Source organism: Hyla sarda, chromosome 1, assembly GCF_029499605.1.
Source record: "Hyla sarda isolate aHylSar1 chromosome 1, aHylSar1.hap1, whole genome shotgun sequence".
Classification (NCBI taxonomy): domain Eukaryota; kingdom Metazoa; phylum Chordata; class Amphibia; order Anura; family Hylidae; genus Hyla; species Hyla sarda.
In genome coordinates, this window is record NC_079189.1 from 411,683,151 (window position 1) to 411,709,785 (window position 26,635).

The window sequence follows — 26,635 nt, forward strand, 5'->3', positions numbered from 1 at the left end:
ACGTCCAAGCCAACTATGTCCACTGGTAGGCATTAGGCCAACGAAGGCCTTGGCAGGTTTGGCAAAGGTCTTAAAAAAGTCATAGGTGTTCACCCTGTTAATCCTTGGTGTTGTGTTGTAGTGGCTAAGACATTCAGATGGCATTGCTAACATGAGCAATAACTCCTGCATTTTTTTATTTAAGTAAGTAGCAAATTTTAACCAAACAACGAAGAGCCCAATGAAGTTGTAAAAGCAAGTGTGGAGCCCGAAGGAGCATAGTTTAGTACATGGTGTTGTGTATATAATGTATCTAGAGAATAGTTTCTATGGATGTTGTCTTGGGGAAGGGGGGGTGGGATGCCGATCAGCCTCTCCCCTAAATGTTTCAATAGTTTCTTTGGGTTCTGCAGCATATATGTCTTATTTGGGTCCTCAGGTCTCTGATGTGTCTTTTTGGGAGCTCACAAAGTGACTTTAAAACTTGTAACAAATTTCTGGCCAGAAATAGACTTTGCTTACCCCGTGGTTGTGATGCAATATATTCTTTGCTGAGTGATATCTTGCCAATTACATCATCATGTCTGTAACAGAGGAAACGTTTAGGGGCTTAGGATGATGTAACATGGCAGAAATGTAAATAACTGAAGACACAGATGGTAGCATATAAATGTACCTTTACATAGACATGCAGTAATAAAAAAAATGCATCTCACCCAATTGTGTCTTCATCCATCACATAGAAAGAGAGGGTATGGAAACCAAGAGGGAGATGCAGGGTGAACTCTTCTCCCCAAAATGGGTTCAGGTCCCTCCATACAGTGGCTGTTCTGTATGAGAGTATAAAAGTTATACATAAAGGCGGGCACATGATAAAAAATAAAAAAAAGCATATTTATTATTAATAATAACAACAACAACTAGTAGTAGTAGTATTAACAAAATAGTAATAATTAAAACAACAACTAGTAGTAGTAATAATAATAAAATAATAATAATTAATACAACAACTAGTAGTAGTATTAATAAAATAATAATAATTAAAACAACTAGTACCGTAGTAGTAATATTAATAAAATAATAATTATTATTTTTAGGACCACTACTAATACAGTAGATATATGGGTGGGATACATGGAAAAATTAAGAAAGGTTCTGATTTATCATGGTGGATGAAAGTGTGATTTAGGCAGGTGCACCATAACACTGTACTGTATTGCCTACATGACTGTCAACCCCATTGCATATATACATTTTGAAAGATCACATTGGTAAAGTCTGTGACCTCAACCACCTAAACTTCAAAAATGAAATGATTCAATCTGAGCACTTAAAGTGGTTCTCCAGTTTTGATAATACGTTATAACACAACGGGTCCTGGTTTTCTGATAATGGTCTTTTATCTCTTAAAAAAAAAGTCTTAAAAAAAGATTTTCAGATGTCTGAGACTAGCAGAATATTTACTTGCAATTCCAATAACTTTCAAAGGATAGGCCATTAAAGTATTATCAGTAAGAATCACTGCCTACACACCATGATGACCTGTACTAAAACAGTCTATCAAAGTAATATCCTTGAAAATCTCATTAGGTTATCCTCTTTTTTTTTAAATGCACAAAGGCTAACTTTACATGTTGTAATATCAAAACAAAAAAACTGCTGTAAAACAGAAAAAAAAAGACATTTAACACAAAATACATTTAGTGGAAGTCTATAAGACTGTTTTTGGTGCATAATATGGCAAAACTGCACCAGAATTTTTGTGCATTTGCAATTAAACGTTAAAGGTTAAACTTTTTGATTCACTTTTTTGCTGCTACTGAAGAAAGGGGTTATGAAACCCGTGAAACGTACATCTGACTAGTAGCAATTTGAATCAAACTATCCACCTTAACCATCATCATCTCGCATATGCCACGCTCTCTTTGATCACATGACTTGCCTGACATCCCCTGACACAAAAGGTGTGGATCTGTGTGATGATGAATGCACACACATGTGCGCCAGTAACGTCATCAGGGGGCTGGATTTACACACAACAGACAAAGCAGCCAAGTCCCCTTTTAAGCACCTAACTTGTGATGTAATGTCTCGGGCCTCACAGCAAGCCGGGAAAGGTACGAGACAACGCTCATTTTGTAGGCTGCAAAAAATGAACTTCCAGGGAAAAGAAAGACAAAGAAATGTGATACCAGCCACCAAACATAGGTAAGCGAAGTATATTAGTAACTAGATTAACTTTGCGGTCCTGTCTTACATTCAAAGAACCCAAAATCTTTTAAAAGCCTTTTAACTTGTTCTACACAATCTTTCATTTTTCATCTATGTCTACCCTTTGGAATCACTTTGAGGACTGTTTTCTCTAATACATTTCCCTCTTTTTAATTCTCGGTACTATTGGAATTTATGCACTTCTACAGTTGACCTCAGTGATTCTTTTCTACTGTGAGGTACACTGATACCTTTCTACCTTTTAAATTCCTTCCTGGAATATCCCATTACAAAGGGTCATACTGAGTCGGCATAAAAAAATTTACATCTGCTTGGCCAAAAAGATGCATAATGGCCATACTCTGGATAACAGTGTGTACTGCACTGTTTTCCAACCGGAACACCTCCAGTTGTTGCAACAGCTGGAGGCGCCCCGGTAGGGAAACACTGGTAGTAGTAGTTTGACTGCAATAACCTTTAGTCTATTCCCTTGCACTTGACATTTTAAGCAGTGCTGCACCCTGCCAAAGCCCGCACAAGGTTCAGGTCTGAGGCACTGCCAGTATGGCTACAAGTCCTGCCTATTCGGCAGACCTCACGGAGCTGAAATTGACAACTGCATTTGTTTTTATATGGTTTTTCAAGAAACGGCTACCATGAAGATGAGGACTTCTAAAGGATAATATTTATACATGTCTCAATCTAATATATCTCTGAATGCATAGCACAAGGCAAACCAGGCAGACCTCATCATTGCAGGGGTTAATGCACTTTCAGACCTTTCCAATGGCTTGGATGTACAGATACATCAGGGGTGCAGTGCATCCCAGGGGTATAACACGGCTTTACTCTATGCTTAGTAACAGGCTTGGGAAGCACTATAACTCCTACCTGTCTCCATGGAAACAAGATGAAGGGATGCTGAGAAACTCACACTTCATAAGTGAAGGAGGGGTCAACATCTTTTAAATGTCCCAGTCCTCAAAAAAACACAAGGGATAAAATGCTACTGTGCAGCATTGTGGCACGAGGCCAGGTGAGGGCCGGACAGCCTAGACGTTTTGAGATTTTGATTTGTTGTCGGCGGAAGAAACTATTCTTGGGCGCACACAAATCTAAACCTGTGCAGTCCCATGACATCTCATAGCTGAGAGCTAGATATAGCTGTATCCAGTCTAGGCATTTCCCTATGAGCTTGGTACTGCAGTACACATATCTACCCATCTGAATGACCCAGATTTCACCACCGTTCCAGGGTTCACACCATGATTTGTGCCTCAGAGGCATGGATACGTCGGAAAACGTAAAATAATATCCTGAGGAAAAATTTGCATATGCTCAGGAAGTGACTGGAATGTAGGGACTACATTTGGGCCATTGAAATGAATGGGGCCTGTATCTGAGCAATGGCCCAAATGTAGTCACTACATTCTGGTCACTTGCCAAGCGTATGCAAATTTTGTCTCGAAACACGGCTTGCAGCAATTTACAGTCCGAGACAAAACTCTGATACGTTGGGAAAATTACCCTAATGTAGTCCCTATCTGACTACACTTGGGCCATTGAAATAAATGGAGCCCGAGCACGGATACGTCGGCATGTCATTTTGCTTGAAACCCAAACTGACTGTTTTTCTCACAGCAGCCAATCACAGTCAATTTCACCAGAGCTCATTATGTAAAATCTGGGCTGTAATTGGTTGTGCTGAGGAAAATTTGACCAGTTGCCATAACAACAAATTTAATTGCTTCTTTTATTTTTCAGAGGCCTTAAAAAAAATAAAATAAAATAAAATAAAAAAAAGGAAGACGCAATCTGATTGATTGCAATGGGCACCTGGTCAACTTTTCCTCAGCACAAGTATTAATGAATTCCGCCCCCCCCCCCCCCTATGTACCTGTCAGCTGCCAGAAATATTACACATGCGCAAGTTGAAATATAATGTATATTATAAAGTTGAGGAACTGTTTATTGTACAAGGCTGAAGGTTTTCTCACACAACCACTATTACCTATGAAGAATCACAAGTTCCTGAAAATCAGCAATAGGCAGCATAGAGCAGAGTGCATGGCCCCTTCTTGCAGATTACATTAGGCATGAATATATCCATGCTCGCGACTTCTGGTCATTACATGTAGAGATCCAGCCCACACAATAAGCCCTTAAGACCACTCTGCCTCATTTTACTGAACGGTGGGGCACTGCTAAAACACTACTGCGGCCTGAAAAACCTGGCATCTAGGGGCCAATTAGCTCTGCCAGTCTGCATCTTGTCTTCAATTTCTAAGAGGACATTTATAAAATATTCATACTGTTGGGGTCATCTCATTGGAGGAACAGTATGGTTTTTAAGCATTAATTCAGCTATACTCTATTTCTAACAAAATCATTACTTTTGTGCTCCATGGATTTCAGAGTTCTCTCCTGCTCCGTCAAATCTAATTTATATAGGAAAGACCAGATCCTTTTGCGTGTTTGTTCTATGGTGAAAATTGATTTGCCAAATTGGGTTGTTCTTATTAATTTGTTTACCAGACCACTACCGCAATATGGGTTGAACAAGGCTTTGAAGGAATTCTGCCTGTAATAGGTAGCAGTGAGGACAACAGGAGAAAGTTTTTTTACTTTTGGAGGGAAGCTACTTTGCATACTTTTTCCCATTGACATTGCCAGTTTAGCAGTATCCTCAAGGAACCAGTATGCCAGTTTGACAGTCTCAACCCCCTCAGTTGCACTCCATTAACTAAATCTTTATGGTAGAAGGCTGATCTCAGAGGTGGGTTCTGCATCTATCACTAGAACAAGGTCTTTGGGCTCCATCTGGCCATGTTGCAGCGTAGCACTATTTCCTTTAATATCAATATGAGAATACTCTTACACCACGAGAAACACGATTCTCTGGTCTGATGTAAATGTGAGATTTCAGTTTTTACTTTTAACCGGGGGATTGGGCAGCTCGACTAGGTAGAAAATTAGATACCGAGGTTAACTTTATAGCACCTAATACCCAAGGTGCTTGGCTAAAAACATGAAGTGTGAAAAATAAGGTAACAGTCCTCAAGTGATCTAGTGAGGGGGGGGGGGGGGGAGGAGGGAGAAGGAATCAGATAAAAGATGTGAACAAAAAAGAGAGATTAGACCTGATAGGGGTAGTGATCCTTTTATACTATGCAGTGGTCTAAGGTCTAATTATAAAAAAAGAGGGAAGTGGATTGCAGGAAAGGAGAAAAGGAAAAGAGAAAAGCAGGAGTGGATTTGAGTAATGGAGTTGAGAGTGAAGGGCATCTGAGCACAGCAGTAGGTTTGCTGCAATGTGTTATTGCCCATAAAATAGAATGGACTTTTATATAAAATTTTAGTATGATAATGTTACAAGTGAGAGATGGATATCAATGAGTTTATGAATATAAATCTAATAATCTGGTTAAAATTAATTAAAATAAATGAGGAATGGAGGATAGTAATAAAGTTTAAATAAAAAAATACAATAAATAAATAAAATTAGTGGTGGTAGTTACATCCCTATACTAATAACAATAATATCAAATATATAAAAAAAATGGAAGCAAAAATATAAATGACAACAATGACGGTGGTAAAAAGGTAGGAAAGATAATAATGTTAAAAGAGTCGAATAATAATATTAGCTACATACAAAGGTCTAATGTATTTCTTAGGGTGACCTTTGTGGTGGAGATATTAAAATAAAAATAGAAATATAAAATGACAATGATGGTGGTAAAGGGGTAGGAAAAATAATGATGATAAAAGGGTAGAATAATAATACTAGCTACATATACAAGTCTAATATATCTTTCTTGGGTGACCCATGTAGTGGAAATACAAATTATGATCTATCAAAGGTCACTCATACAATGGGGGCCAAAGAAGTTCGAAGTCTGGGCACGCACGGGCGCTGTACCTGGCGTGACTGGAGAAGCCCTTTGGGTTTATAGGTAACAAAAAGTTCACACTCTGCACACAAGAAAGATCTATGATTTCGAGAGCATTGAGCCCAAAAGGTCTTGACATTTGGGTTGTATAGTCTCCTCCTCTCCAGCTCTTTTTAACTGTTTGTATCGCTGTGAATATCAACCAAGATGGGTCTTTTTTGTGGCATCTTGAGAAATGCGCTGCTAATGGATGTTTCATCAATCCCTTCTTGATATTGTAGCTGTGCTCCGCTATACTTGTTTTCTGGTTTCTTTTGGTCCTATCAATATACAGTTTTTTGCATGGACACTCCAGTACATATATGACCCCTTTGCTATTACAGGACAAGAACTTCAATGTCTTCCTGGGGAAGTGCGTGGTTTTACAGTTATTACATACTCCGCAGCGGAAAAAACCTTTCAGGCTCAGCCAGTTTTTGGTCTTCTTGACACTCACTGGATTTTTTTTTATCCCTAGGTTTGGGGCTCTGGAATATACTATTGGGGGTTTCTTTGGAAGAGCGGGTCCAATAACTTTGTCATTCTCCAGTAGGTGCCAATGTGTTTTAATGATCCTCTATACTCTCTTGTAGTCGCTATTAAATGGGATTACTAATTTTGCTTCTTGATCCTCCTTGGTCACTGTCCAGGGATCTGGCTTTTGCTGCCTATTCTTCCAATATCTTGTTTGGATACTCCTTCTCTTGAAACTTCTTCGTCAACAGCTCAGCCTCTTTATCGTATTGGTTGATGTCCGGGCTTCTCCAGTCACACCAGGTACTGAGACAGTCTTCAGTGCCCCCGTGCGTGCCCAGACTTTGAACTTCTTTGGCCCCCATCGTATGAGTGACCTTTGATAGATCATAATTTGTATTTCCATCACACGGCTCACCCAAGAAAGACACTTTAGACATATATGTAGCTAGTATTATTATTATTCTACCTTTTTAACATCATTATTTTTCCTACCCCTTTACCACCATCTTTGTCGTCATTTCTATTTCTATTTTTATTTTAATATCTCCACCACACTGGTCACCCTAAGAAAGACATTTTAGACCTTCATATGTAGCTAGTATTATTATTCTACTCTTTAAACATTATTATCGTTCCTACCTTTTTACCACCATCATTGTTGTCATTTATATTTTTACTTCTATTTTTAATATTATTGTTATTAGTATAGAAACGCAACTATCACCACTAATTTTATGTTATTTATTTATTTTTTGTTATTTAAACTATATTATCCTCCATTCCTCATTTATTATTCATTTTTGCTGTATTATTAGAATTATATTCATAAACTCATTGATATCCATCTCTCACTTGTAACATTATCATACAAAAATGTTATATACAAGTCCATTCTATTTTATGGGCAATAACACATTGCAGCAAACCTACTGCTGTGCTCAGATGTCCCGCACTCTCAACACCATTCCTCCCATCCGCTCCTGCTTTTCTCTTTTCCTTTTCCCCTTTCCTGCAATCCACTTTCCTCTTTTTCTAATTAGACCTTAGACCACTACATAGTATAAAAGGATCACTACCCCTATCATGAATCAGCTACTGAAGAAAGGAGTAGTCTCCTGAAACGTGTCTAGCCCTAGTGTTTTACCTGAATCCCCAGGATTATAAGATAGATCGCCAACTGCCCTTTAGAGCCTGATACGGACTACCTATCAACACAGACTGACATCACTGGCCTGCATTCAAACGTATGCCTCGGCATCACTCTGCCTCATACAGGATCGGAGCCGGAATAACGAGGACGCTGAACCCACTCACTGCTGCGAACATGCTCCTGCTCCCGTGCGCTTGCTGGGTAAGACGGTCTGCCTGACAAGCAGCCACCCCACACAGCTGGAAGTGCCGGCAGCAGTGCGAGCAAAGAAGACATTGCACCAGGCTGTTGCACAGCTAAACAGGGTGAGAGGGACATATAGTCCCAACGCTATTTCTTCACAGGACCCTATGGACATAACTGCATAACAGGAACCTGCAGAATATTTTTTTTACCTACAGGACTGTACATATCAATACACCATACTGCTGTGCCTTTCTTTTACAGGATACATACCTTCTGCCCTTATTTATTGTACATGTAACATACATTTTGGAACAGTATTTTTTACAGGACCAGTGCAGCCACATAATACTGTGCCTCATATTACACCGTATATCTGTGTTGACAGTTTTTGCACCTGAATGTCTATTGACATTATATGCACCATCTGGGGATTCAGAATTGACGTTTTATTTTTTGCATATTTTTTGCACATTTTATTTATTTCATTATTTTATTTATATTGAACTTATCCTATTTATTATATTATATTTTTCATTTTTGTAGGGGAATCGCAAGGACCCTGCATTATCCCCTCCAGCCCACATCTACCCTTTTTGTATTTATCTAATCTCTTCATTAAATTCATATATTCTTTACTCTATAGTGTAATCTCTCTTTTTTGTTCACCTCTATTATCCGATTCCTTCTTTTCCCTATTTCCCCTCTCCCTCCTCCTCCCCCCCCCCCTCACTAGATTACTTGAGGACTGTTATCTTATTTTTTCACACTTTTTATTTTTAACCTACTTGTATCATTTTGTAAAACCAGGTTTTGCTTTGTTATTATGGAGAACTGCTTGTTGACCCAAAAAAAACACTTTCAATTTTACTATTTATCAGTACTGTGGAAAAACTATAGTGATCTGCTTTCTTACTGTATCCATGGTAAATAATATGTAAAAGTAAATATGATACCATAATATTGGAGGACTCACCGTGCCACAACTTCATTGTCCACCTTCACGATGCAGTATGGGTCACTTGTGCCTGACCTTTGAAAGAGGAATGAAAAAGGTCAGATACTGATAGTTACAACAGAAACAAAAACTGGCCAGTCTAGCTAATGTTCTACTATCTTATCACATCTAACCTAACCCAGTCATCACTGAAATATGTGCTGGGCTGAGACAAGTCCATAGCTAAATGGTTTACAAAACATATAGGAAGAATGTGGCATGAGAAATAGGGGCTCCTTGCCTCTAGGTCAATCTGCTAATATGGTATTTACTGATACAACTTCAATGATACTTCTAAGGGGGTTAAACCACACTTCTCCCCTTTAATGCCATATATTATGTTATACTTCATATAATATAAGCTATTATATTAAGGTAAATTAAAGATGGAGAGTATGTATGACTGATTTCATGTACTTATTTAGGATGCAAAATACCCATAGTATCATAAACCATTGATACAAACGTGACCGAAGTCAGAAGTAGGTTGTTTCAGTGTGGATTCACACATTGTGTACTTGTTGGAGAAAATAGGTAGCAGAAGCCACACAGACATCCCACAACACACATTGTACACAGTACAACGTTCACTGCTCATTGTTGGCACACTGTGGATTTTCTGCCTCTGTGCTTCCAGTTATGCTTGGGAAGGTTGCCAATCTGCTTGATCACAATGACACGGACAACTGCATGGCCAACCAGAAGCTGAGGCACTCTAAAATTGGTATAGAAAAAAAAACATTTGGTCTGTGTTATGATGCACATGTGTTCTTGAGATTTTAGTTGTCAGCTATAGGAAAAGGTGCCAGTGTCTGCATAGGTCCAGAAGGCTAGATGCTAATGGAGATGTGTATTCTGTGAAGCTGAAGTTGATGGGGTGGAGAGAATGAGAAGACGAGTTCTCTTTAAGAAGTGAATGGGCTTCAAGGTGCTGAGCAAAAATGGCATTGGCCTATTTAATCATAAGGTACTGGTGGTGTTTTGGTGGGTGGCTTGTTCATCATGGCAGCCTGGGTGACTATAGATAAGAACCCTCATAGAAGTGCTAGGAAGGATAAAGCCACCAACTTAGGCTGCTTTCACACCATGAATTTCTCAGTTTAGGAACTTCCGTCAGAAGTTCCGTCACTACAGCTGCGAAACCCGGCCGTTACAAAACCCCTGATGGCCGTGACTAAATTGCATTGCAGCCTATGGGGTTTTGTAACTGCCCGTTTGTACCCGCATATGTTCGTAATTCATTACGGGCGTTATACAGTGACGGGACATCGTGGCGGAAAAATTACTGCATGCAGTACAATGATCCTGCACCTAAGTGATTCCTCCTTAACATCGGGGCACCATAGCAGCTACATAAATGGTTATACCTTTGTTGACATGCATATATTTCTTTTAAATGCTAATGGAAACAAAGCTAGACCAAATATGAAGACTCGACAAGAAGTACATTATATGTAACGGTAGTAACTATAAAAAAATAAAATAAAAAAAAAGGTATGAATTACCAAACCTACAAGGGAAGGTGAGCAACTGTGAACCTGAACAACCTGCCAAGCTGGAAAAAAGACTGCACATTAAATGTGTTTAGTACAAATCTTGTTGAAAAACACTCATTAAAAAGGTAAATAGTACAAAGCACAATATGGCAAATATAAAAAAAAACAAAAGCACATACAGCCAAAACAAGTTATTAAATAATGATTAAAAAAAAGACACGAGTGACATGGAGAATAAGAACAGATGCAGGGGCTGGGTAGTCACAATACAACATATACTCATGATCTCCCGCCTGCAGAACCTACAGATGTGTGGTGGCAAGTGGCTGTAAATACCCAGGTGTCACATAGGGAGTTAAAAAGGCATTTTCTTCCCATTTTAATTTTTAGGGAATGAGTTAGCTCATTGTGGTGCTGTCTGCTCACCCCTCTGCCTCCCACCAGCCTCTGTCAGCTGTTTTTTTAATTAGGTTTTCTAATTAAATAATGAGCGTTGATTAGAATAGGGCTAGAGAGTGGGTGAGAGTGAGGAGCTGGGGAGGACCCATCTGGAGAGAAATGAACAAGTTTTGGCAGACAGATCATTCTCAGTTTCCCGCAGGGAGAGTCTGTCTGAGGGAATTGCCAAGCTGTGTTTAAATAGGCATTCTTTTGGATTACCATTTGATATACAGAAGATAGAAGATCAGAGCTGTTCTTGCTTGTTCAGCATCTGTTATGGCTCTGTTTGTTTTGTTTCCTATGAAAATTCCCTTTTTGCCATCCATGTATTAATGATGTGTACATACAAACATGCATATGTAGATTCAAGTAAGCAAATCTTAGATGGTGGATTTACTAATGCTAAATGCAGAATATAGAGTGTCTTATAAATGGGTGCAAACAAATCCTGTCAATGCGGAACTGTGTCATTTTTCTTTCCTGTTAAGGAAAATGATCCCAGCAGATCCTTTTTTGTACAATGCAATATTAGGATATAATAAAACTTGCACCTGATATTACACCTGTAAAACAGAATAAAATGGATCCATTTTGAAATAAATACTATGGATCTGTAAGTGAAAACAGACTTTCTCGGTCGGAAACCATTGGGGGGGACACAGAACCGTGGGTATATGCTCTTGCCACAAGGAGGTGCTGACACTAGGCATACAAAAAAAGTCGACCCCTCCTGGCAGGATATACCCTGCCTACTGACCCTGAGCTAATCAGTTTTAGCTTAGTGTCCTAGGAGGCAAGACACAGGTCTGGTGTTCTCCAGACCTGGTCTTTTTTTTTTGTTTTACAGTTAGGGCCTGTTTTAAGTTATTTTATCCCTTTTATTTTCTGCTTTCAGGTGGGGGTCCAGGAGAAGGCGCTATCGGTTCCCCCCATATGTAGCTAAGGGACACGGGACATAAAATACAAATGCACCGCTAACCCCTTCCTGCCAATGACCAGCACCTTGGGGGTCGCACCTTGGGTCCAGGTCCCCCTATTTTCCCTGCTCGTCCTGGTCTGTAGCAGCATGACGTGATGCAGGTATCCATAAGACTGGCTGAAGACATCTTCAGGTGAGTATGGTGGGAACAGGGTAAGTATAACCCCCCCACCACCACCACTATCCTATAGAGCCCCTTATCTCTGGGGTCTCCTTGAAGAGGACGGGACTTCTTTCCTTTTTATTCATGCTAGGTGGCCTGCTTCATTACTCTTCAGTGTCGGGGCTCTGGGGACTCCGGGACAGTTCTCCCCCCTCCCCGGCACTGCTTACTAGCTGTAGAATGGTAGTATAATTTTTTTCCGACCGCAGCTCCGGGAGCGTAAGCGCGGCCGACGTCTCCCCCTGTCATTTTCATGTCGGTCGCTGCCGTGCTCACGCTGCTGGCATCTTCCTTCACCGGCACTTCGCAGGGCCACAGGGTTAACAGTAGCATGGCGGAAGTGGTGCCGGAGCTTCTCCCCACATGCAGCGAAGATCCGCCGACCTCTGTCAATTTTGTCCAGTAAGGGCCGTTCAGGTAGGCGGCCTACCATACGAGTTGCTTGCTCCTCCCCTCTCTCTCTGATCCGTGCCTCACGCAGCTGCTCCTGGTCTCCTCAGCTCTTCTGCAGGTTCTTCTGCTTCAGCTGCGGGACACAGACCTGGTGAGATTGCTCCAATTTTTTCTTTACTGCCTATTGGGCTACCAGCTATGTTCAACCCCAGACCCCCCCCCCCAAGACAGGTGACGACACTGGTCACCTACTATGCCTGTGTGGACTGTAAGTCCAAAATCCCTGGGGGTTCTACTGAATCCTCCTGCTCAGCCTGTTCCTCCAAGCTGGCCTTGCAGTCTTTTTCAGTAGCTCCTGATGTTCCGTCAGAATGTGTGGGGCCCGTCCCTCCTCCAGAATGGGTATCTTCCCTTACCAGTTGATCTCTGAATTGGCTAGGGTCTCCAAATCTGTGGCCTCCACCTTGGAGCAGTCTTCTCTGCGGGATTCGCCCAGGGAATCGCGCTCCGTTTCCCCTGACCCACTATTCCTCCACGTTTCCAAGCGCTCTAAGGTAATTACCTCGGGCTCTTTTCTAGAGCACTCCCGGGGTGGTCTCTCTTCTCGCCGGTCGCACTCTTCCTCTCCGGCTCACAGGCGGCACACCCGCTCCAGGGGTCCTCATTCTAGGTCCTCATCCTCTCACTATAGGTCTCCTCATCTCAGTCTAGCGTTGCCCCCACAGGTTCCCACTCCCCAGGGGAAGCAGCGGACGACGGATCAGATTCCGCCTTGGATCAAGAGGACTACTCTGAAAAGTCAGAAATGGTGGACGGATTAGTGTCAGCTATCCGGGACACTTTTCAGCTGGAGGACCCCAGAACTTCGGATCCTGATCCGGAAGTCTCTTTTCGCCGCTCTCGGCGTACTCCCAAGGCTTTCAGTTCTCATGCGGAATTTGACGCCATGTTGGACATTGCTTGGAAACACCCGGTAAGAAGATTTCAGGGAACCAAGAGGGTTCAAGCTCGATTCCACTTTCCTCAGGACCTAGTTTCCAAGTGGACAGTGCCACCTACAGTTGATCCTCCGATCTTCCACCTGTCCAAATCCACTACTCTACCTCTTGCAGACACAGCGACACTTAAGGATCCTGCGGACAAGAAAATGGAGAATTTGGCGAACTCCGCCTTTGAGGCGGCTGGGTCCTCATTGCTTCCCACCTTTGCTTCTGCTTGGGTGGCCAAGGTGGTTTCGGTTTGGGTTTCCCAGCTTCGCCAGGGTATCCTTTCTGGTGCTGCCAGGGAGGAACTGGCGGACATGGCTCGCCAGCTCTCTCAGACCAGTGACTTTCCCTGCTCAGCAGTTTTGGAGTCCGCTCGCTGCACGGCCTTTGCCTCGGCTAACTTGGTTGCCTTTCGCCGCTCCATGTGGTTGAAGGCATGGGATGCTGATGCTGCTTCGAAGAGGTCACTGACTGAGTTACCCTTCTCTCCGAAGATATGGGAGGTAAGAGTTCTCTGCTACCACAGAACAAGTCTTGTCGCTCCGACCCCCGTCGGAAGGAGACTTCCTTTCTGCCATTTTCATCAGGTCGCCCTCCCAAACAGGCGCACCCCCAGTCTCTTAAAGCCCCCTCTTCCTTTAAGACATGTCCTTCATGGAAGTCGGACAAAGTTTCTCTGCCAAATCCGGTACCTGTAAGCCTCCCTCTTCCGGAAGGGGCGCCCCCACCCACGTCTTCTTCTCGGGTGGGAGGTCGCCTGTCTCTCTTCCAGGACATTTGGCTGGCCCAGGTCCAGAACTCTTGGGTGTGAGACGTAATTTCAGGGGGTTATCAGATAGAATTTTCTTCCATCCCCCAAAAACAGTTTCTTCCGATCCCGCCATTCCCCTTCTTTGGCAGCGGCTTTTCAAATCGCTTAACGTTCACTCTTCTCTCAGGGAGTGATAGTGCCAGTTCTGCCAGAAGAACGTTTTTTAGGTTTCTACTCGAGCCTTTTCATAGTTCCCAAGAAGGAGGACTCTGTTCACCCAATTCTGGACCTCAAGTTGCTTAATCGCCATTTGCGTCTCCGCCATTTTCGGATGGAGTCTCTCCGATCCGTGGTGGCCTCTATGTACCAGTGCGAGTTTCTGTCATCGGTGGACATCTGGGATGCCTATCTCCAGATCCCTATTTTCCCAGCCCATCAGCGAATTCTTTGATTCGCTGTTACGGTGGGCCACTTTCAGTTTGTGTCGCTCCCTTTTGGCTTAGCTACGGCTCCCAAGGTCTTCACCAAGGTCATGGCGGCAGTAATTGCCATTCTTCGGAGTCGGGGATCTCAGTTCTCCCCTACCTGGACGACCTTTTAATCAAGGCCGGTCCCAAAATCTGGAGAGTCTTCAGATTATGCTTCACACCCTGTCCTCTTTCGGCTGGGTGATCAACTGGGAGAAGTCGCATCTGTCCCCTTCCCAGTCTCTGATATTTCTGGGTCTCAGTTTCAACACAGCAGTAGCCCGTGTCCGTTTTCCCTTAGACAAACAGCGCTCTCTGTAGCTGGGTGTCCGTCGCCTATGACGCCCCTCCTTGTTTCCAATTCGTTTCTGCATGGAGGTCTTGGGCCGGATGGTGGCTGCCAAGGAAGCAGTCCCCTTTGCCCAGTTTCACTGTCGCCCCCCTCCAACTGGCCATACTGGCCAGGTGGGACAAGTTTCCGTTTTCCCTGGATCACCGGATCTTTTTGCCTCCAGCTGTCCAGCAGTCCATTTTTTGGTGGCTTCATTCCGTGTTCTGTCGGACAACATGATGGCGGTCACATACACCAAGGCGGCACGCAAAGTCGTTCGGCGATGGAGATCTCCAGAATTCTTCTCTGGGCAAAGGCTCGAGTTCCTGCTCTTTCTGCGATCCACATTCCAGGTGTGGAAAATTGGGAAGCGGACTTTCTCAGCCGCTCTTTGGAGGATCCAGGGGAGTGGTCTCTACATCCGGAGGTGTTTACACAGATCTGCAATCTCGGGGGCGAAGTTGCGGGACCCTCTGGCCTTGGCGGTGGACGCTCTGGTCATTCCGTGGTCGTCCTTCCGTCTCTCTTACCTCTTTCCACCCCTTCCTCTCCTGCCCAGGGTTCTGAGGTAACTCAAGGAGGAGGACGATCCTGCCATTCTGGTGGCTCCAGATTGGCCCAGACGTGCTTGGTACGCCGACGTAATTTGGCTGGTCGACGACGTACCGCTGCATCTTCCGCTTTGCCCCGATCTACTTTCTCAAGGTCCTCTTTGCCACCCCAATTTACTGTCGCTGCATTTGATCACATGGCGGTTGAAACCGCAGTATTAAGGGTGAACGAAGAGATTGTTCTTCCTTTTGTCCGTCCCCTTCCAATGTCAAGGAGCGATCCCTTCACACCCATCTATCTTTCGGTCACCTCCTCTTTCCGACAAGGTGACTCTTTTTTTGTGATTCCTAAGGGTAGTCGCAAGGGTCTTCCGGCTTCCAAGGCGACCATTTCTCGGTGGATTCATTTTTCGGGTGACAGCGCATTTCACACGTTCCACTGGGGCTTCTTGTGCTCTCCGATATAGGGCTTCGGCCCTGCAAGTCTGTAAGGTGGCCACCTGGTTGTCCTTGCACACTTTCACCAAATTCTATCAGGTGCACACTTTCGCGTCGGCTGATGCCAGTTTGGGCCGCAAAGTGTTGAAGGCGGCAGTGGCTTTGTCCTCTGCCTGATTTTGGGTTGAGTGCTTTTCTCCCCACCCCGGGGACTGCTTTGGTACGGTTCTGTGTCCCCCAATGATTTCCGACAGAGAAAAGAAGACTTTTTATGCTTACCGTAAATTTTCTTTCTCGGAGGATCCATTGGGGGACACAGCTCCCACCCATGGTTTGTGTACAGGTTTTTAAATGTCCGAGGGGTGGCTCGGTGTCCTTCTTTTATCTGTTTCCCTCGGACTCCTGCTAGATTCTTTTTCTGTCGGTTGCCTTCTACTGCTTTGGGACTAAACTGATTAGCTCAGGGTCAGTAGGATATATCCTGCCAGGAGGGGCCAACTTTTTTTTGTATGCCTAGTGTCAGTGCCTCCTAGTGGCAAGAGCATATACCCATGGTTCTGTGTCCCCCAATGGACCCTCCGAGAAAGAGATTTTACGGTAAGCATAAAAAAATCTACTTGTTGCTCTTCTTCTTGTTTCCTCAGCTGTATGAAAAAACCTGGTGTGAACCTAGCCTAATTGAGTCGGGTCCCTGATGTCACACACACAGGCCCCAGGACCTGACCGGTGAGGAGAACTGTGTTTCAAAACTGTTCTGCTTAGGTCTCTGCAATAAAGAAAAGAGCTAAAAAAAAAAAAAAAAAAAAAAATAGAGCTTTAAATGCCATGCACACAGACTGATACAGTCTACAATAAAATATAAATGCACTTCATGCAAAGCATTTTGTTTTTATGTAATCTAGTTCTTTTTTTTTTCTTTTTCAAAGCACAGCATGTTCTGGCTATGGTATCTTTTTTGGCTATTTTCTCATAGACCTACTTCTCTGTAGGACTTGAAAAACGCCAGGAAGAATGCATATACAAAATGATACTAAAGCTGGTTTGACACAAGTACAAAGGCAATAACGGTCACATTTTTGTATTAGTATCACAGCGGCAAGTCCCAGCCTGACCGCAGGTCTAGAGACCCGAACAGATCATAGAATCTTTGATCCTTATGATGCTTTGGGTCTTCAGTTCATTTGACCCCCGGTTGGCTATGTGAAGCCTGCCTGATGGAAGCAATGGCACCTCTTTTGTATCTTGGATTCTTTGTTAAAGCTAACAAAATATAATACTGATACAAAATACTGATGCAAAATATTGATCGCCCATGAAAGCGGCCCTAGGGTGTATTTACATGGTGCAGTTTTGGTGTGATTAAAACCAGGTCCAAGCTGTATCGGAAAAACATCCATGTTTTTACTCCGATTTGGCGAGGTTTAAAACACCTTTATAATCAATGTTTAACCTGTAAAAACACGCCGCCAGTTACCGCATTACACATTGTGGTACATTATAGTAACATAGTTCATAAGGTTGAAAAAAGACCAGAGTCCATCAAGTTCAACCTATAACCCTAATGAGCCCCTACTGAGTTGATCCAGAGGAAGGCAAAAAAAAAAAAAAAAAAAATCATACTAGAGGTAAAAATTCCTTCCCGACTCCAAATATGTCAGTCAGAATAAATCCCTGGATGAACGTTTTGTATAAATAATAATATCTATAAAATCTATAAATCTAGTATTCATAACCAGCGATGTTATTACTCTCCAAAAATGCATACAGCCCCTTTTGAACTCTTTTTTAGAGTGCACCATGACCACCTCCTCTGGCAGAGAGTTCCATAGTCTCACTGCTCTTACAGTAAAGAACTCCGTCTGTGCTGGTGTAGAAACCTTCTTTCCTCTAAACATAGAGGATGCCTCCTTGTTATAGATACTGTCCTGGATATAAATAGATCATGGGAGAGATCTCTGTACTACCCCCTGATATATTTATACATAGTTATTAGGTCTCCCCTAAGCCTTCTTTTTTCTAAACTAAATAACCCTAATTCTGATAATCTTTCTGGGTACTGTAGTCCTCCCATTCCCTGTATTACCCTGATTGCCCGTCTTTGAACCCTCTCGAGCTCCACTATATCTTTCCTGTACACTGGTGCCCAGTACTGTACACATCCTTCCATGTGTGGTCTGACTAGTGATTTGTACAGCGGTAGAATTATTTCCTTGTCGTGGGCATCTATGCCCCTATTGATGCACCCCATGATTTTATTTGCTTTGGCAACAGCAGCCCGACACTGGTCACTTCAGCTAAGTTTACTATTAACTAAGACTCCCAAGTCCTTTTCCATGTCAGTCGTCCCAAGGGTGCTCCCATTTAACACATAATCCCAGCCCGGATTTTTCCTCCCCATGTGCATTTTCTTAAATTTATCAGTGCTGAACTTCATCTGCCACTTTCTAGCCCAAACCTCCAACCAATCCACATCCATTTGTAACAGTGCACTGTCCTCTATTGTGTTGACCACTTTACAGAGTTTAGTATCATCTGCAAAGATTACTACTTTACTATTCAACCCCTCTACAAGGTCATTAATGAATATATTAAATAGAATAAGACCCAAGACTGACCCCTGTGGTACCCCAACCCCACTAGTAACAGTCACCCAATCAGAATAGGTACCATTAATAACCACCCTCCGTTTCCTATCACTGAGCCAGTTACTTACCCACTTACACACATTCTCCTCCAGCCCCATCCTTCTCATTGTATGTACCAATCTTTTATTTGGCACCGTATCAAATGCTTTGGAAAAATCCAGATTTACGACATCCAGCGATTCCTTCTGGTCCAGTCTGGAGCTCACCTCCTCATAAAAGCTGATCAGGTTAGTTTGACAGGACCGATCCCTCATAAAGCCATGCTGATATGGAGTCAAACATTTATTTTTATCAAGATACTCCAAAATAGCATCCCTTAGAAAACCCTCAAACAATTTACATACAACGGAGGTTAAACTAACAGGTCTATAATTCCCAGAGTCACCTTTTGACCCCTTTTTAAATATTGGCACCATATTTGCTATGTGCCAGTCCTGGGGAACCTTCCCTGTCACTATAGAGTCCTTGAATATGCAAAATAGGGGTCTGTCTATTACATTACTTAATTCCTTTAGAACACGGGGGTAAATGCCATCTGGGCCGGGTGATTTGTCCATTTTTTGTAGGCGGCACTATACTTCCTGGGTTAGACAGGTGACCTGTACTGGGGAGTTTACCTCATCTTGCTGTATTTCACCTGGCATTTTATTTTCCTCGGTGAATACAGTGGAGAAGAATTTGTTTTAATGTATTTGCTTTTTCCAACCGGGCAAACATGTTGGGGAGTGCCAGTTCAGGACTAGCCTCCCTGACACTTTTCTCTCTACCCCATTTTCTAACTGTTCTTTTCTTTGTACGCCATTATTACACCCATATAAGAAGAAAAAGAAAAATAGAAGCACAAATAGTGTTGTGTTCCAGTGTGCGATTGAATCTCAGCAGCAGTCCTTTGGATTTCTAATGTGCCAGAGGTGGCAGTTCTTTTTTATGTTCTCTATAACAGTATTGACTATTTATAGCCATGTACTGTACACATTATTAGAAAGGTGTGATTCAGGCATACTGAAATAGAGTGTTGTTAGCACTCATAACAAGGTTTTTATAATTAACAAATACATTACTCCATGCTAAACATAAGGTTGCAACTATGGGGGAGATTTATCAAAACCTGTGCAAAGGAAAACTTGCCCAGTTGCCCATAGCAACCAATCAGCTTGCTTCTTTCATTTTTAGGAAGGCATGTGAAAAATGAAAGAAGCGATCTGATTGGTTGCTATGGGCAACTGGGCAAGTTTTCCTCTGCACAGGTTTTGATAAATCCCCCCCACTGTGTCTAGGCATGCCACATAGCCATAGGCTGAGTCTGTCTTATCACCAATGACTCCGGCCCCTGATGGTACATGCTAGTTAACAGTGATTGAGGTGTTGCTAACTAATGATCTTTAAAGGTTCCCTGGAAGTGTGGAATATGATGTGGGGGTGAAGGAAAAGGAAACACTAAGACCAAATACTTTTCCCCTTTACAGGTCACATTTATGATCTTAACTGTAATCTTACCTTTACATCACTTTGCCTTTACAATTAACATTGCTCATTGCTTTTCTATCTATTATTCCATATGTGCACAAACACTAATTATTTGAAAGAAAACATTTCAATGAATAGAAAAACAATGATATGCCCCCTCTTATCTGGGTAGCTGATGTTTTTAAAAGGGTACTCTGCCCGTAGACATCTTATCCCCTATCCAAAGGACAGGGGATAAGATGTCTGATCACGGGGGTCAGGCACCTGGTCCCGGCGTTAATTTCAAAAGCTGCGTGCAGGCGGCAGGGTCGTGACATCACAGCCACACGAGGGCTGGGCGGTATACCGGATCATACCGAATACCTAAATTTTTGTCCTGCACGATATGAATTTATCCCCATACCGCAATACCAGTTTGGCCCCTCCCCCCATGGGGAATGAATGAATTAACAGCCCAGCGCTGTGCTGTCATATGTGACCCGCGAGCGCTGTTCTGCCCCCCCCCCCAAATTAATTATCAGCCCAGCGAAAGATAAACAAAATAAAGATAAACAAAATAAACTTTAACTCACCTTCCCAGTCGGTCCAGACCTGCTTCTTGGGGACAGGAACGTCAGAGAGCCGTCAGCCTATCACCGGCCGCAGCAATGTTCCCCCTCGGCTGGTGATAAGCTGACGTGACAGTGTGCTCAGCCTATCACCGGCCGCAGCGATGTTCCCCCTTGGCAGGTGATCGGCTGAGCCCACTGTCATGTAAGAAGCCGACTGGCTTCTTACATGACAGTGGGCTCATCCTATCACCGGCTGAGGGGGAACATCGCTGCGGCCGGTGATAGGCTGACGGCTCTCCGTCGTTCCCGCCCCAGCATAAGGCCGACGTAGGAACGTGCGTTAAAGTTTATTTTGTTTACCTTTTGCAGCCCGGGAATAGGGATACAGCGTACAGTATAGATTTCCAGTGGCCCGCAACAAACAGGAGGGCGAGGAGGGCAGCGCTTGCGGGTGATATGTGAGTTTTTACCCCGATGGGGACAGCGCAGCGCTGGGCTGATAATTTTTTTTTTTTTTTGGGGGGGGAAATACCGTTATATACCGTGGAACCGCCCTAAGTTACAAAAATAACCAGCCACCACTCCCCCTTCCATAGACTTGCATTGAGGGGGCGTGATGTGACATCACGAGGGAGCATGGCCATGATGTCACGACCCCCGCTGTCCGCTCCAAGTGTTTGGAATAAAATGTTCTGAATGCTGGGGCAGCGGAGTACTCCTTTAAGGTAGTATGTAGCCTATCACATGCCAAGAGTTGAAACTGCAGAAATGGAGGTAGGTGACATTGGGGTGAATCCTACACTTTTTTTTTTTAGAAGCCTTTAAGTAACATACAGAGCAGAATTCTTCATAGGCTCATGGAAATATGCAATGGATAGCTGTTTAGACAAACTATTGGCCTGTGCAGCTTTTCTTCTAGTGCACTGGTCATAAGGGAATGATTAGGGAGGGAAGAATAGACAGTGGTCAGCTCTCTTCAGTCTGAGATACAAGCTTGTCTATACAAAACTCCTTATACATGACTTATTATATTATTAAATTATATACGCCAAAGTTTCTTAAAATTAAACCTTCTTACACAGTGTGCAAAAAAATAAAGGAGATGGAAGTTCCTTCAAAAATTTTACTTACCTAGTGTCCTCATTGGAGGGTCCAGCAGAGACCAGCAGATAGTGTCTTGCTCTACAGAGCCTCTAATTTGTACGCAGACAAAAGATGTAAAGAAGATCCAACAGTTTAGGGGTAAACTACAGATAATTCTACTCATTACTTCACTTAATTTCTAAATTTAACATTTCCAATAAATTTTCTCAACAAACCAGAGGACTTGTGTGGAAAATACTGTGGTAGTTATATTTAACTGCAATTGTTGCGTAAATGCTGTGAAACGCATATGGACACTTGGCTGACAGGTTGTCAGGTTAGTGGCGCCAGAAATAGAGTTATAGTTAGTATGTGTGACTGATGATGAGAGTTGTAGTGCCTAGTGGCTAAAGTGTATCAACCCTATAGCTTACTTTAAAGTGCTTACTAACTACTACATCAAATAAAGCAGTTATCCTTCTCAAAGCCTCAGGAATAAAAAGCTCAAAAGCAAGTTTGATCCCCCCCCCCCCTTTTCCCATTTTTTAAATAAAATAATAAAATAAAACAATTAAAATAATCATATGCAGTACCGCTGCGTGCGTAAATGTCCGAACTATTAAAATATAAGGTAGTTAAACCGCAAGGTTGATGGCGTACACATAAAAAAATACCAAAGTCCGCAATTGAGCATTTTTGGTCCCTTCATATACCATAAAAAATGTTATAAAAAGCGATCAGAGTCCCACCAAAACAAAAATTGTACTGATAAAAATTACAGGCCACAATGCAAAAAAATTGCCCTCATATAGCTCCGTATGCAGAAAAATAAAAAAGTTATAGGGGTCAGAATGTTACATTTTTAAACATACTAATTTTGGTGCATGTAGTTATAATTTTTTTAAAGTAGTAAAATAAAATAAAACCTACATAAATTGGGTATCCTTGTAACCGCATGGATCTACAAACCCCACAAATACGTTTTTTTTTGTTTCGACACAGATTATGCTATAAAATAAGTTATGTCAGTACAAAGTACAATTGATGATGCAAAAAACAAGCCCTTATATGGGTCTGTAGGTGCAAAATGAGAGTGCAAACACAAAAATTGGGCAAACACACATTGCATTGAGTAAGAACAAGTCATGAGGGGAAGTAAACAGAGGGACCAGCGCGCCAGCACTGGACCAGGCAAAGTAGGGATGCTGCAGTTATTGTACAGCCCTAGTAGGCTACAGTGTGTTTTTAGAAAAAAAAAATCTGAATACCCCTTAACTAATTAGAAAAAAAATTATAGACCATAGACTTCAATATATTCAGGTTAGGCTAAGTTCTCACTGCTGTTATGACCTGTTTTGGGTGTATTCTGGTCTATTTTGGGGGGCAGAATGGACCCTCAATGGGTCAGAGCACGATTAAAAGTGCCGGGTCCCAACAGATGCCATTGACTTAAATGGAGTCCACCAGATGTTCGGTGTTTTAGGGGAGTTAAGTGGGAAAAAGACTGGACATCCAGTATTTTTTCTCTCTGTTCAACTTTCCTCCTGCCAATGGACTGAGCCATCGAGCTCTCTTTACCATAGCTTAACAACTGTGTGAAATTAGCCTTAAAGGGGTACTCCGCCCCTAGACATCTTATCCCCTATCCAAAGGATAGAGGATAAGATGTCAGATCGCCGGGGTCCCACTGCTGGGGACCCCTAGGATCTACCATGCAGCACCCACCAATGCAAGTCTCTCAAGGCTGTCACGCCCCCTCCCATAGACTTGCATTGAGGGACGGGGTGTAACGTCACACGGGGCGGAGTCGTGATGTCACGGTCTTGCGTCCCCGTGATCGAGATGGACTCAGCCTGAGGACCTCCAGCGGTTCCGGAAGCTGATAAAGGTGGGTGCTGCATGGTAGATCCCGGGGGTCCCCAGCAGCGGGACCCCGGCGATCTGACATCTTATCCTCTATCCCCTAGGGGATAAGATGTCTAGGGGCGGAGTACCCCTTAACGATGCAGGACGTATATTTACGTCCTGCGCCGGCTCCCGCGATATGAAGCGGCGATGTGCGGTATTAACCCTTTAGAAGCGGCCGCCGCTTCTAAAGTGAAAGTGACCCGGCTGCTCAGTCGGGCTGTTCGGGACCGCCGCGGTGAAATCGCGGCGTCCCGAACAGCTGACAGGACACCGGGAGGGCCCTTACCTGCCTCCTCGGTGTCCGATAGGCGAATGACTGCTTCGTGCCTGAGATCCAGGCAGGAGCAGTCAAGCGCCGATAACGCTGATCACAGGCGTGTTAATACACGCCAGTGATCAGCATAGGAGATCAGTGTGTGCAGTGTTATAGGTCCCTATGGGACCTATAACACTGCAAACAAAAAGTAGAAAAAAAAGTGTTAATAAAGGTCATTTAACCCCTTCCCTAATAAAAGTTTGAATCACCCCCCTTTTCTCATAAAAAAAAATAAAACAGTGTAAAAAAAATAAATAAACATATGTGGTATCGCCGCGTGCGTAAATGTCCGAACTATAAAAATATATCATTAATTAAACCGCACGGTCAATGGCGTACGCCCAAAAAATTCCAAAGTCCAAAAAAGCGTATTTTGGTCACTTTTTATACCATTAAAAAATGAATAAAAAGTGATAAAAAAGTCCGATCAAAACAAAAATCATACTGATAAAAACTTCAGATCACGGCGCAAAAAATGAGTCCTCATACCGCCCTGTATGTGGAAAAATAAAAAAGTTATAGGGGTCAGAAGATGACATTTTTAAACGTATACATTTTCCTGCATGTAGTTATGATTTTTTCCAGAAGTGCGACAAAATCAAACCTATATAAGTAGGGTATCATTTTAACCGTATGGACCTACAGAATAATGATAAGGTGTAATTTTTACCGAAATATGCACTGCGTAGAAACGGAAGCCCCCAAAAGTTACAAATGGCGTTTTTTCTTCGATTTTGTCGCACAATGATTTTTTTTTCCGTTTCGCCGTGCATTTTTGGGTAAAATGACTAATGTCACTGCAAAGTAGAATTGGCGACGCAAAAAATAAGCCATAATATGGATTTTTAGGTGGAAAATTGAAAGGGTTATGATTTTTAAAAGGTAAGGAGGAAAAAATGAAAGTGCAAAAACGGAAAAACCCTGAGTCCTTAAGGGGTTAAAGGGGTACTCTGGTGGAATTTTTTTTTTTTTTTTTAAATGAACTGGTGCCAGAAAGCTAAACAGATTTGTAAATTACTTCTATTTAAAAATCTCAATACTTTCAGTACCTATTAGCAGCTGTTGCTACACAGGAAATTCATTTCTTCTTGAATTTCTTTTTATTCTTGTCTACAGTGCTCTCTAATGACACCTCTGTTCGTGTCAGGAACTGTCCAGAGCAGCATAGGTTTGCTATGGGGATTTTTCCCCTGCTCTGGACAGTTCCTGATACGGGCATCAGGTGTCAGCAGAGAGCACTGTGGACAACAACAAAAAAGAAATTCAAAAAGAAAATAATTTTCTCTGTAGCATACAGCTGCTAATAGGTACTGGCAGGGTAAAGATTTTTTAATAGAAGTCATTTACAAATCTGTTTAACTTTCTGGCACCAGTTGATTTAAAGAAAAAAAAAAAAAAAAATTTCCACCGCAGTACCCCTTTAAACTGTTATTTCTTTAGGGATCGGTGGCTAAATAGATAAATATATGATGTATAGGATAGGATTAGATAGACTGTCATCCTAAGTAGGCAATTTGTAACATAGTTTTGCTAGGCGCAGTCAGATTAAACCAGTGTTTCGCAACCAGGGTGCCTCCAGCTACAACTTCCAGCATGCCCAGACAGCCTTTAAAGGGGTATTTTATATATATATATATCAACTAGCTCCAGAAAGTTAAACAGATTTGTAAATTACTTCTATTAATTTTTTTTTAATCCTTTCAATAATTATCAGCTGCTGAAGTTGTTGTTTTCTGTCTGACAACAGTGCTCTCTGCTGACATCTCTGCTTCTCTTGGGTACTGCACAGAGTAGAAGAGGTTTGCTGTGGGGATTTGCTTCTAAACTGGGCGGTTCCCGAGACACGTGTCATCAGAGAGCACTTAGACAGAAAAGAACAACTCAACTTCAGAAGCTCGTAAGTACTGAAAGGATTTTTTAACAGAAGTAATTTACAAATCTGTTTAACTTTCTGGAGCCAAAAAAAAAAGTATTTTTCCTGGATAACCCCTTTAACTGTTGGGAAACACTGGATTAGACATTGCATTTATAAGAATACCAATGGGCCAATGACCCAGACTGGCAGTTATGTTAACACCTTTATTTTGCTACATATAAAAGGTAGATGATAAGGATATAGAGAGTGCCAGTTACTGGTACCAGCGTGTACCAATTTACCAGTTACTGTACAAATACTCTCTGTCATAGGGGGCGTTCACACTGAGGTATAGGAGAGGAATCCTCGCATTAAAATTCTGTTGCGGAATATCTTTTTTTTTCCGAGCGAAATTTGCCCGAAAATTGCGCGGAATGCGCGAAATTCCGCATGTAATATAGGAGGAAACTGTTTTTTTTTTCTTTTGCTGGACTACAACCACCAATTGGAATTCCCCTTTTTATTTATTTTTTCGTGCGGAATTTTCGTGCAAATTTTGCGCAAACTCCGTGCGGAAACATTTTTTACTTCAAATGGACTTCTCGCGTGTTCCTCAAGAAGAATGAACGTTCTTTCTTCTAGCGCAACGGAATTCCGCTGCGGAATTTACGCAGTGTGAACAGTGGAGGGTAAAATAAATTGTTAATGTTAATTATTTCTATGCGGAGAATTCAAGAGGAATTACTCGGAGAAAATCCCTCTCTTGAATTACTCATAGGGTCAAATGAACGCACCGGGGGCGTAGCTATAGAGGTAGCAGTCGCACCGGGGGCCCCAAAGCACATCTGCCCCATAAGAGAGCAGTACAGTAATTGGCATATGGGG

The 26,635-nt window shown here is 42.5% G+C and overlaps 1 protein-coding gene across 6 annotated transcripts in view; it reads right to left on the reverse strand.

The window, feature by feature from the left end:
- RASAL1 (RAS protein activator like 1) overlaps nt 1-26,635 on the reverse strand; it is a 68,258-nt gene that overhangs the window by 32,428 nt on the left and 9,195 nt on the right. For 2 of the 6 annotated variants that reach the window (XM_056528741.1, XM_056528740.1), the window contains exons 2-4: nt 8,909-8,965; nt 696-809; nt 502-563 (exon numbers count right to left, since the gene is read on the reverse strand). In XM_056528741.1, the coding sequence (XP_056384716.1) occupies nt 502-563; nt 696-809; nt 8,909-8,965 (233 nt within the window). Of the gene's footprint in view, nt 1-501; nt 564-695; nt 810-8,908; nt 8,966-18,638; nt 18,765-19,187; nt 19,208-19,631; nt 19,652-21,719; nt 21,782-26,635 lie in introns of those variants that run through there. The other 4 variants (XM_056528739.1, XM_056528743.1, XM_056528744.1 and 1 more) reach the window with 4 other exon arrangements.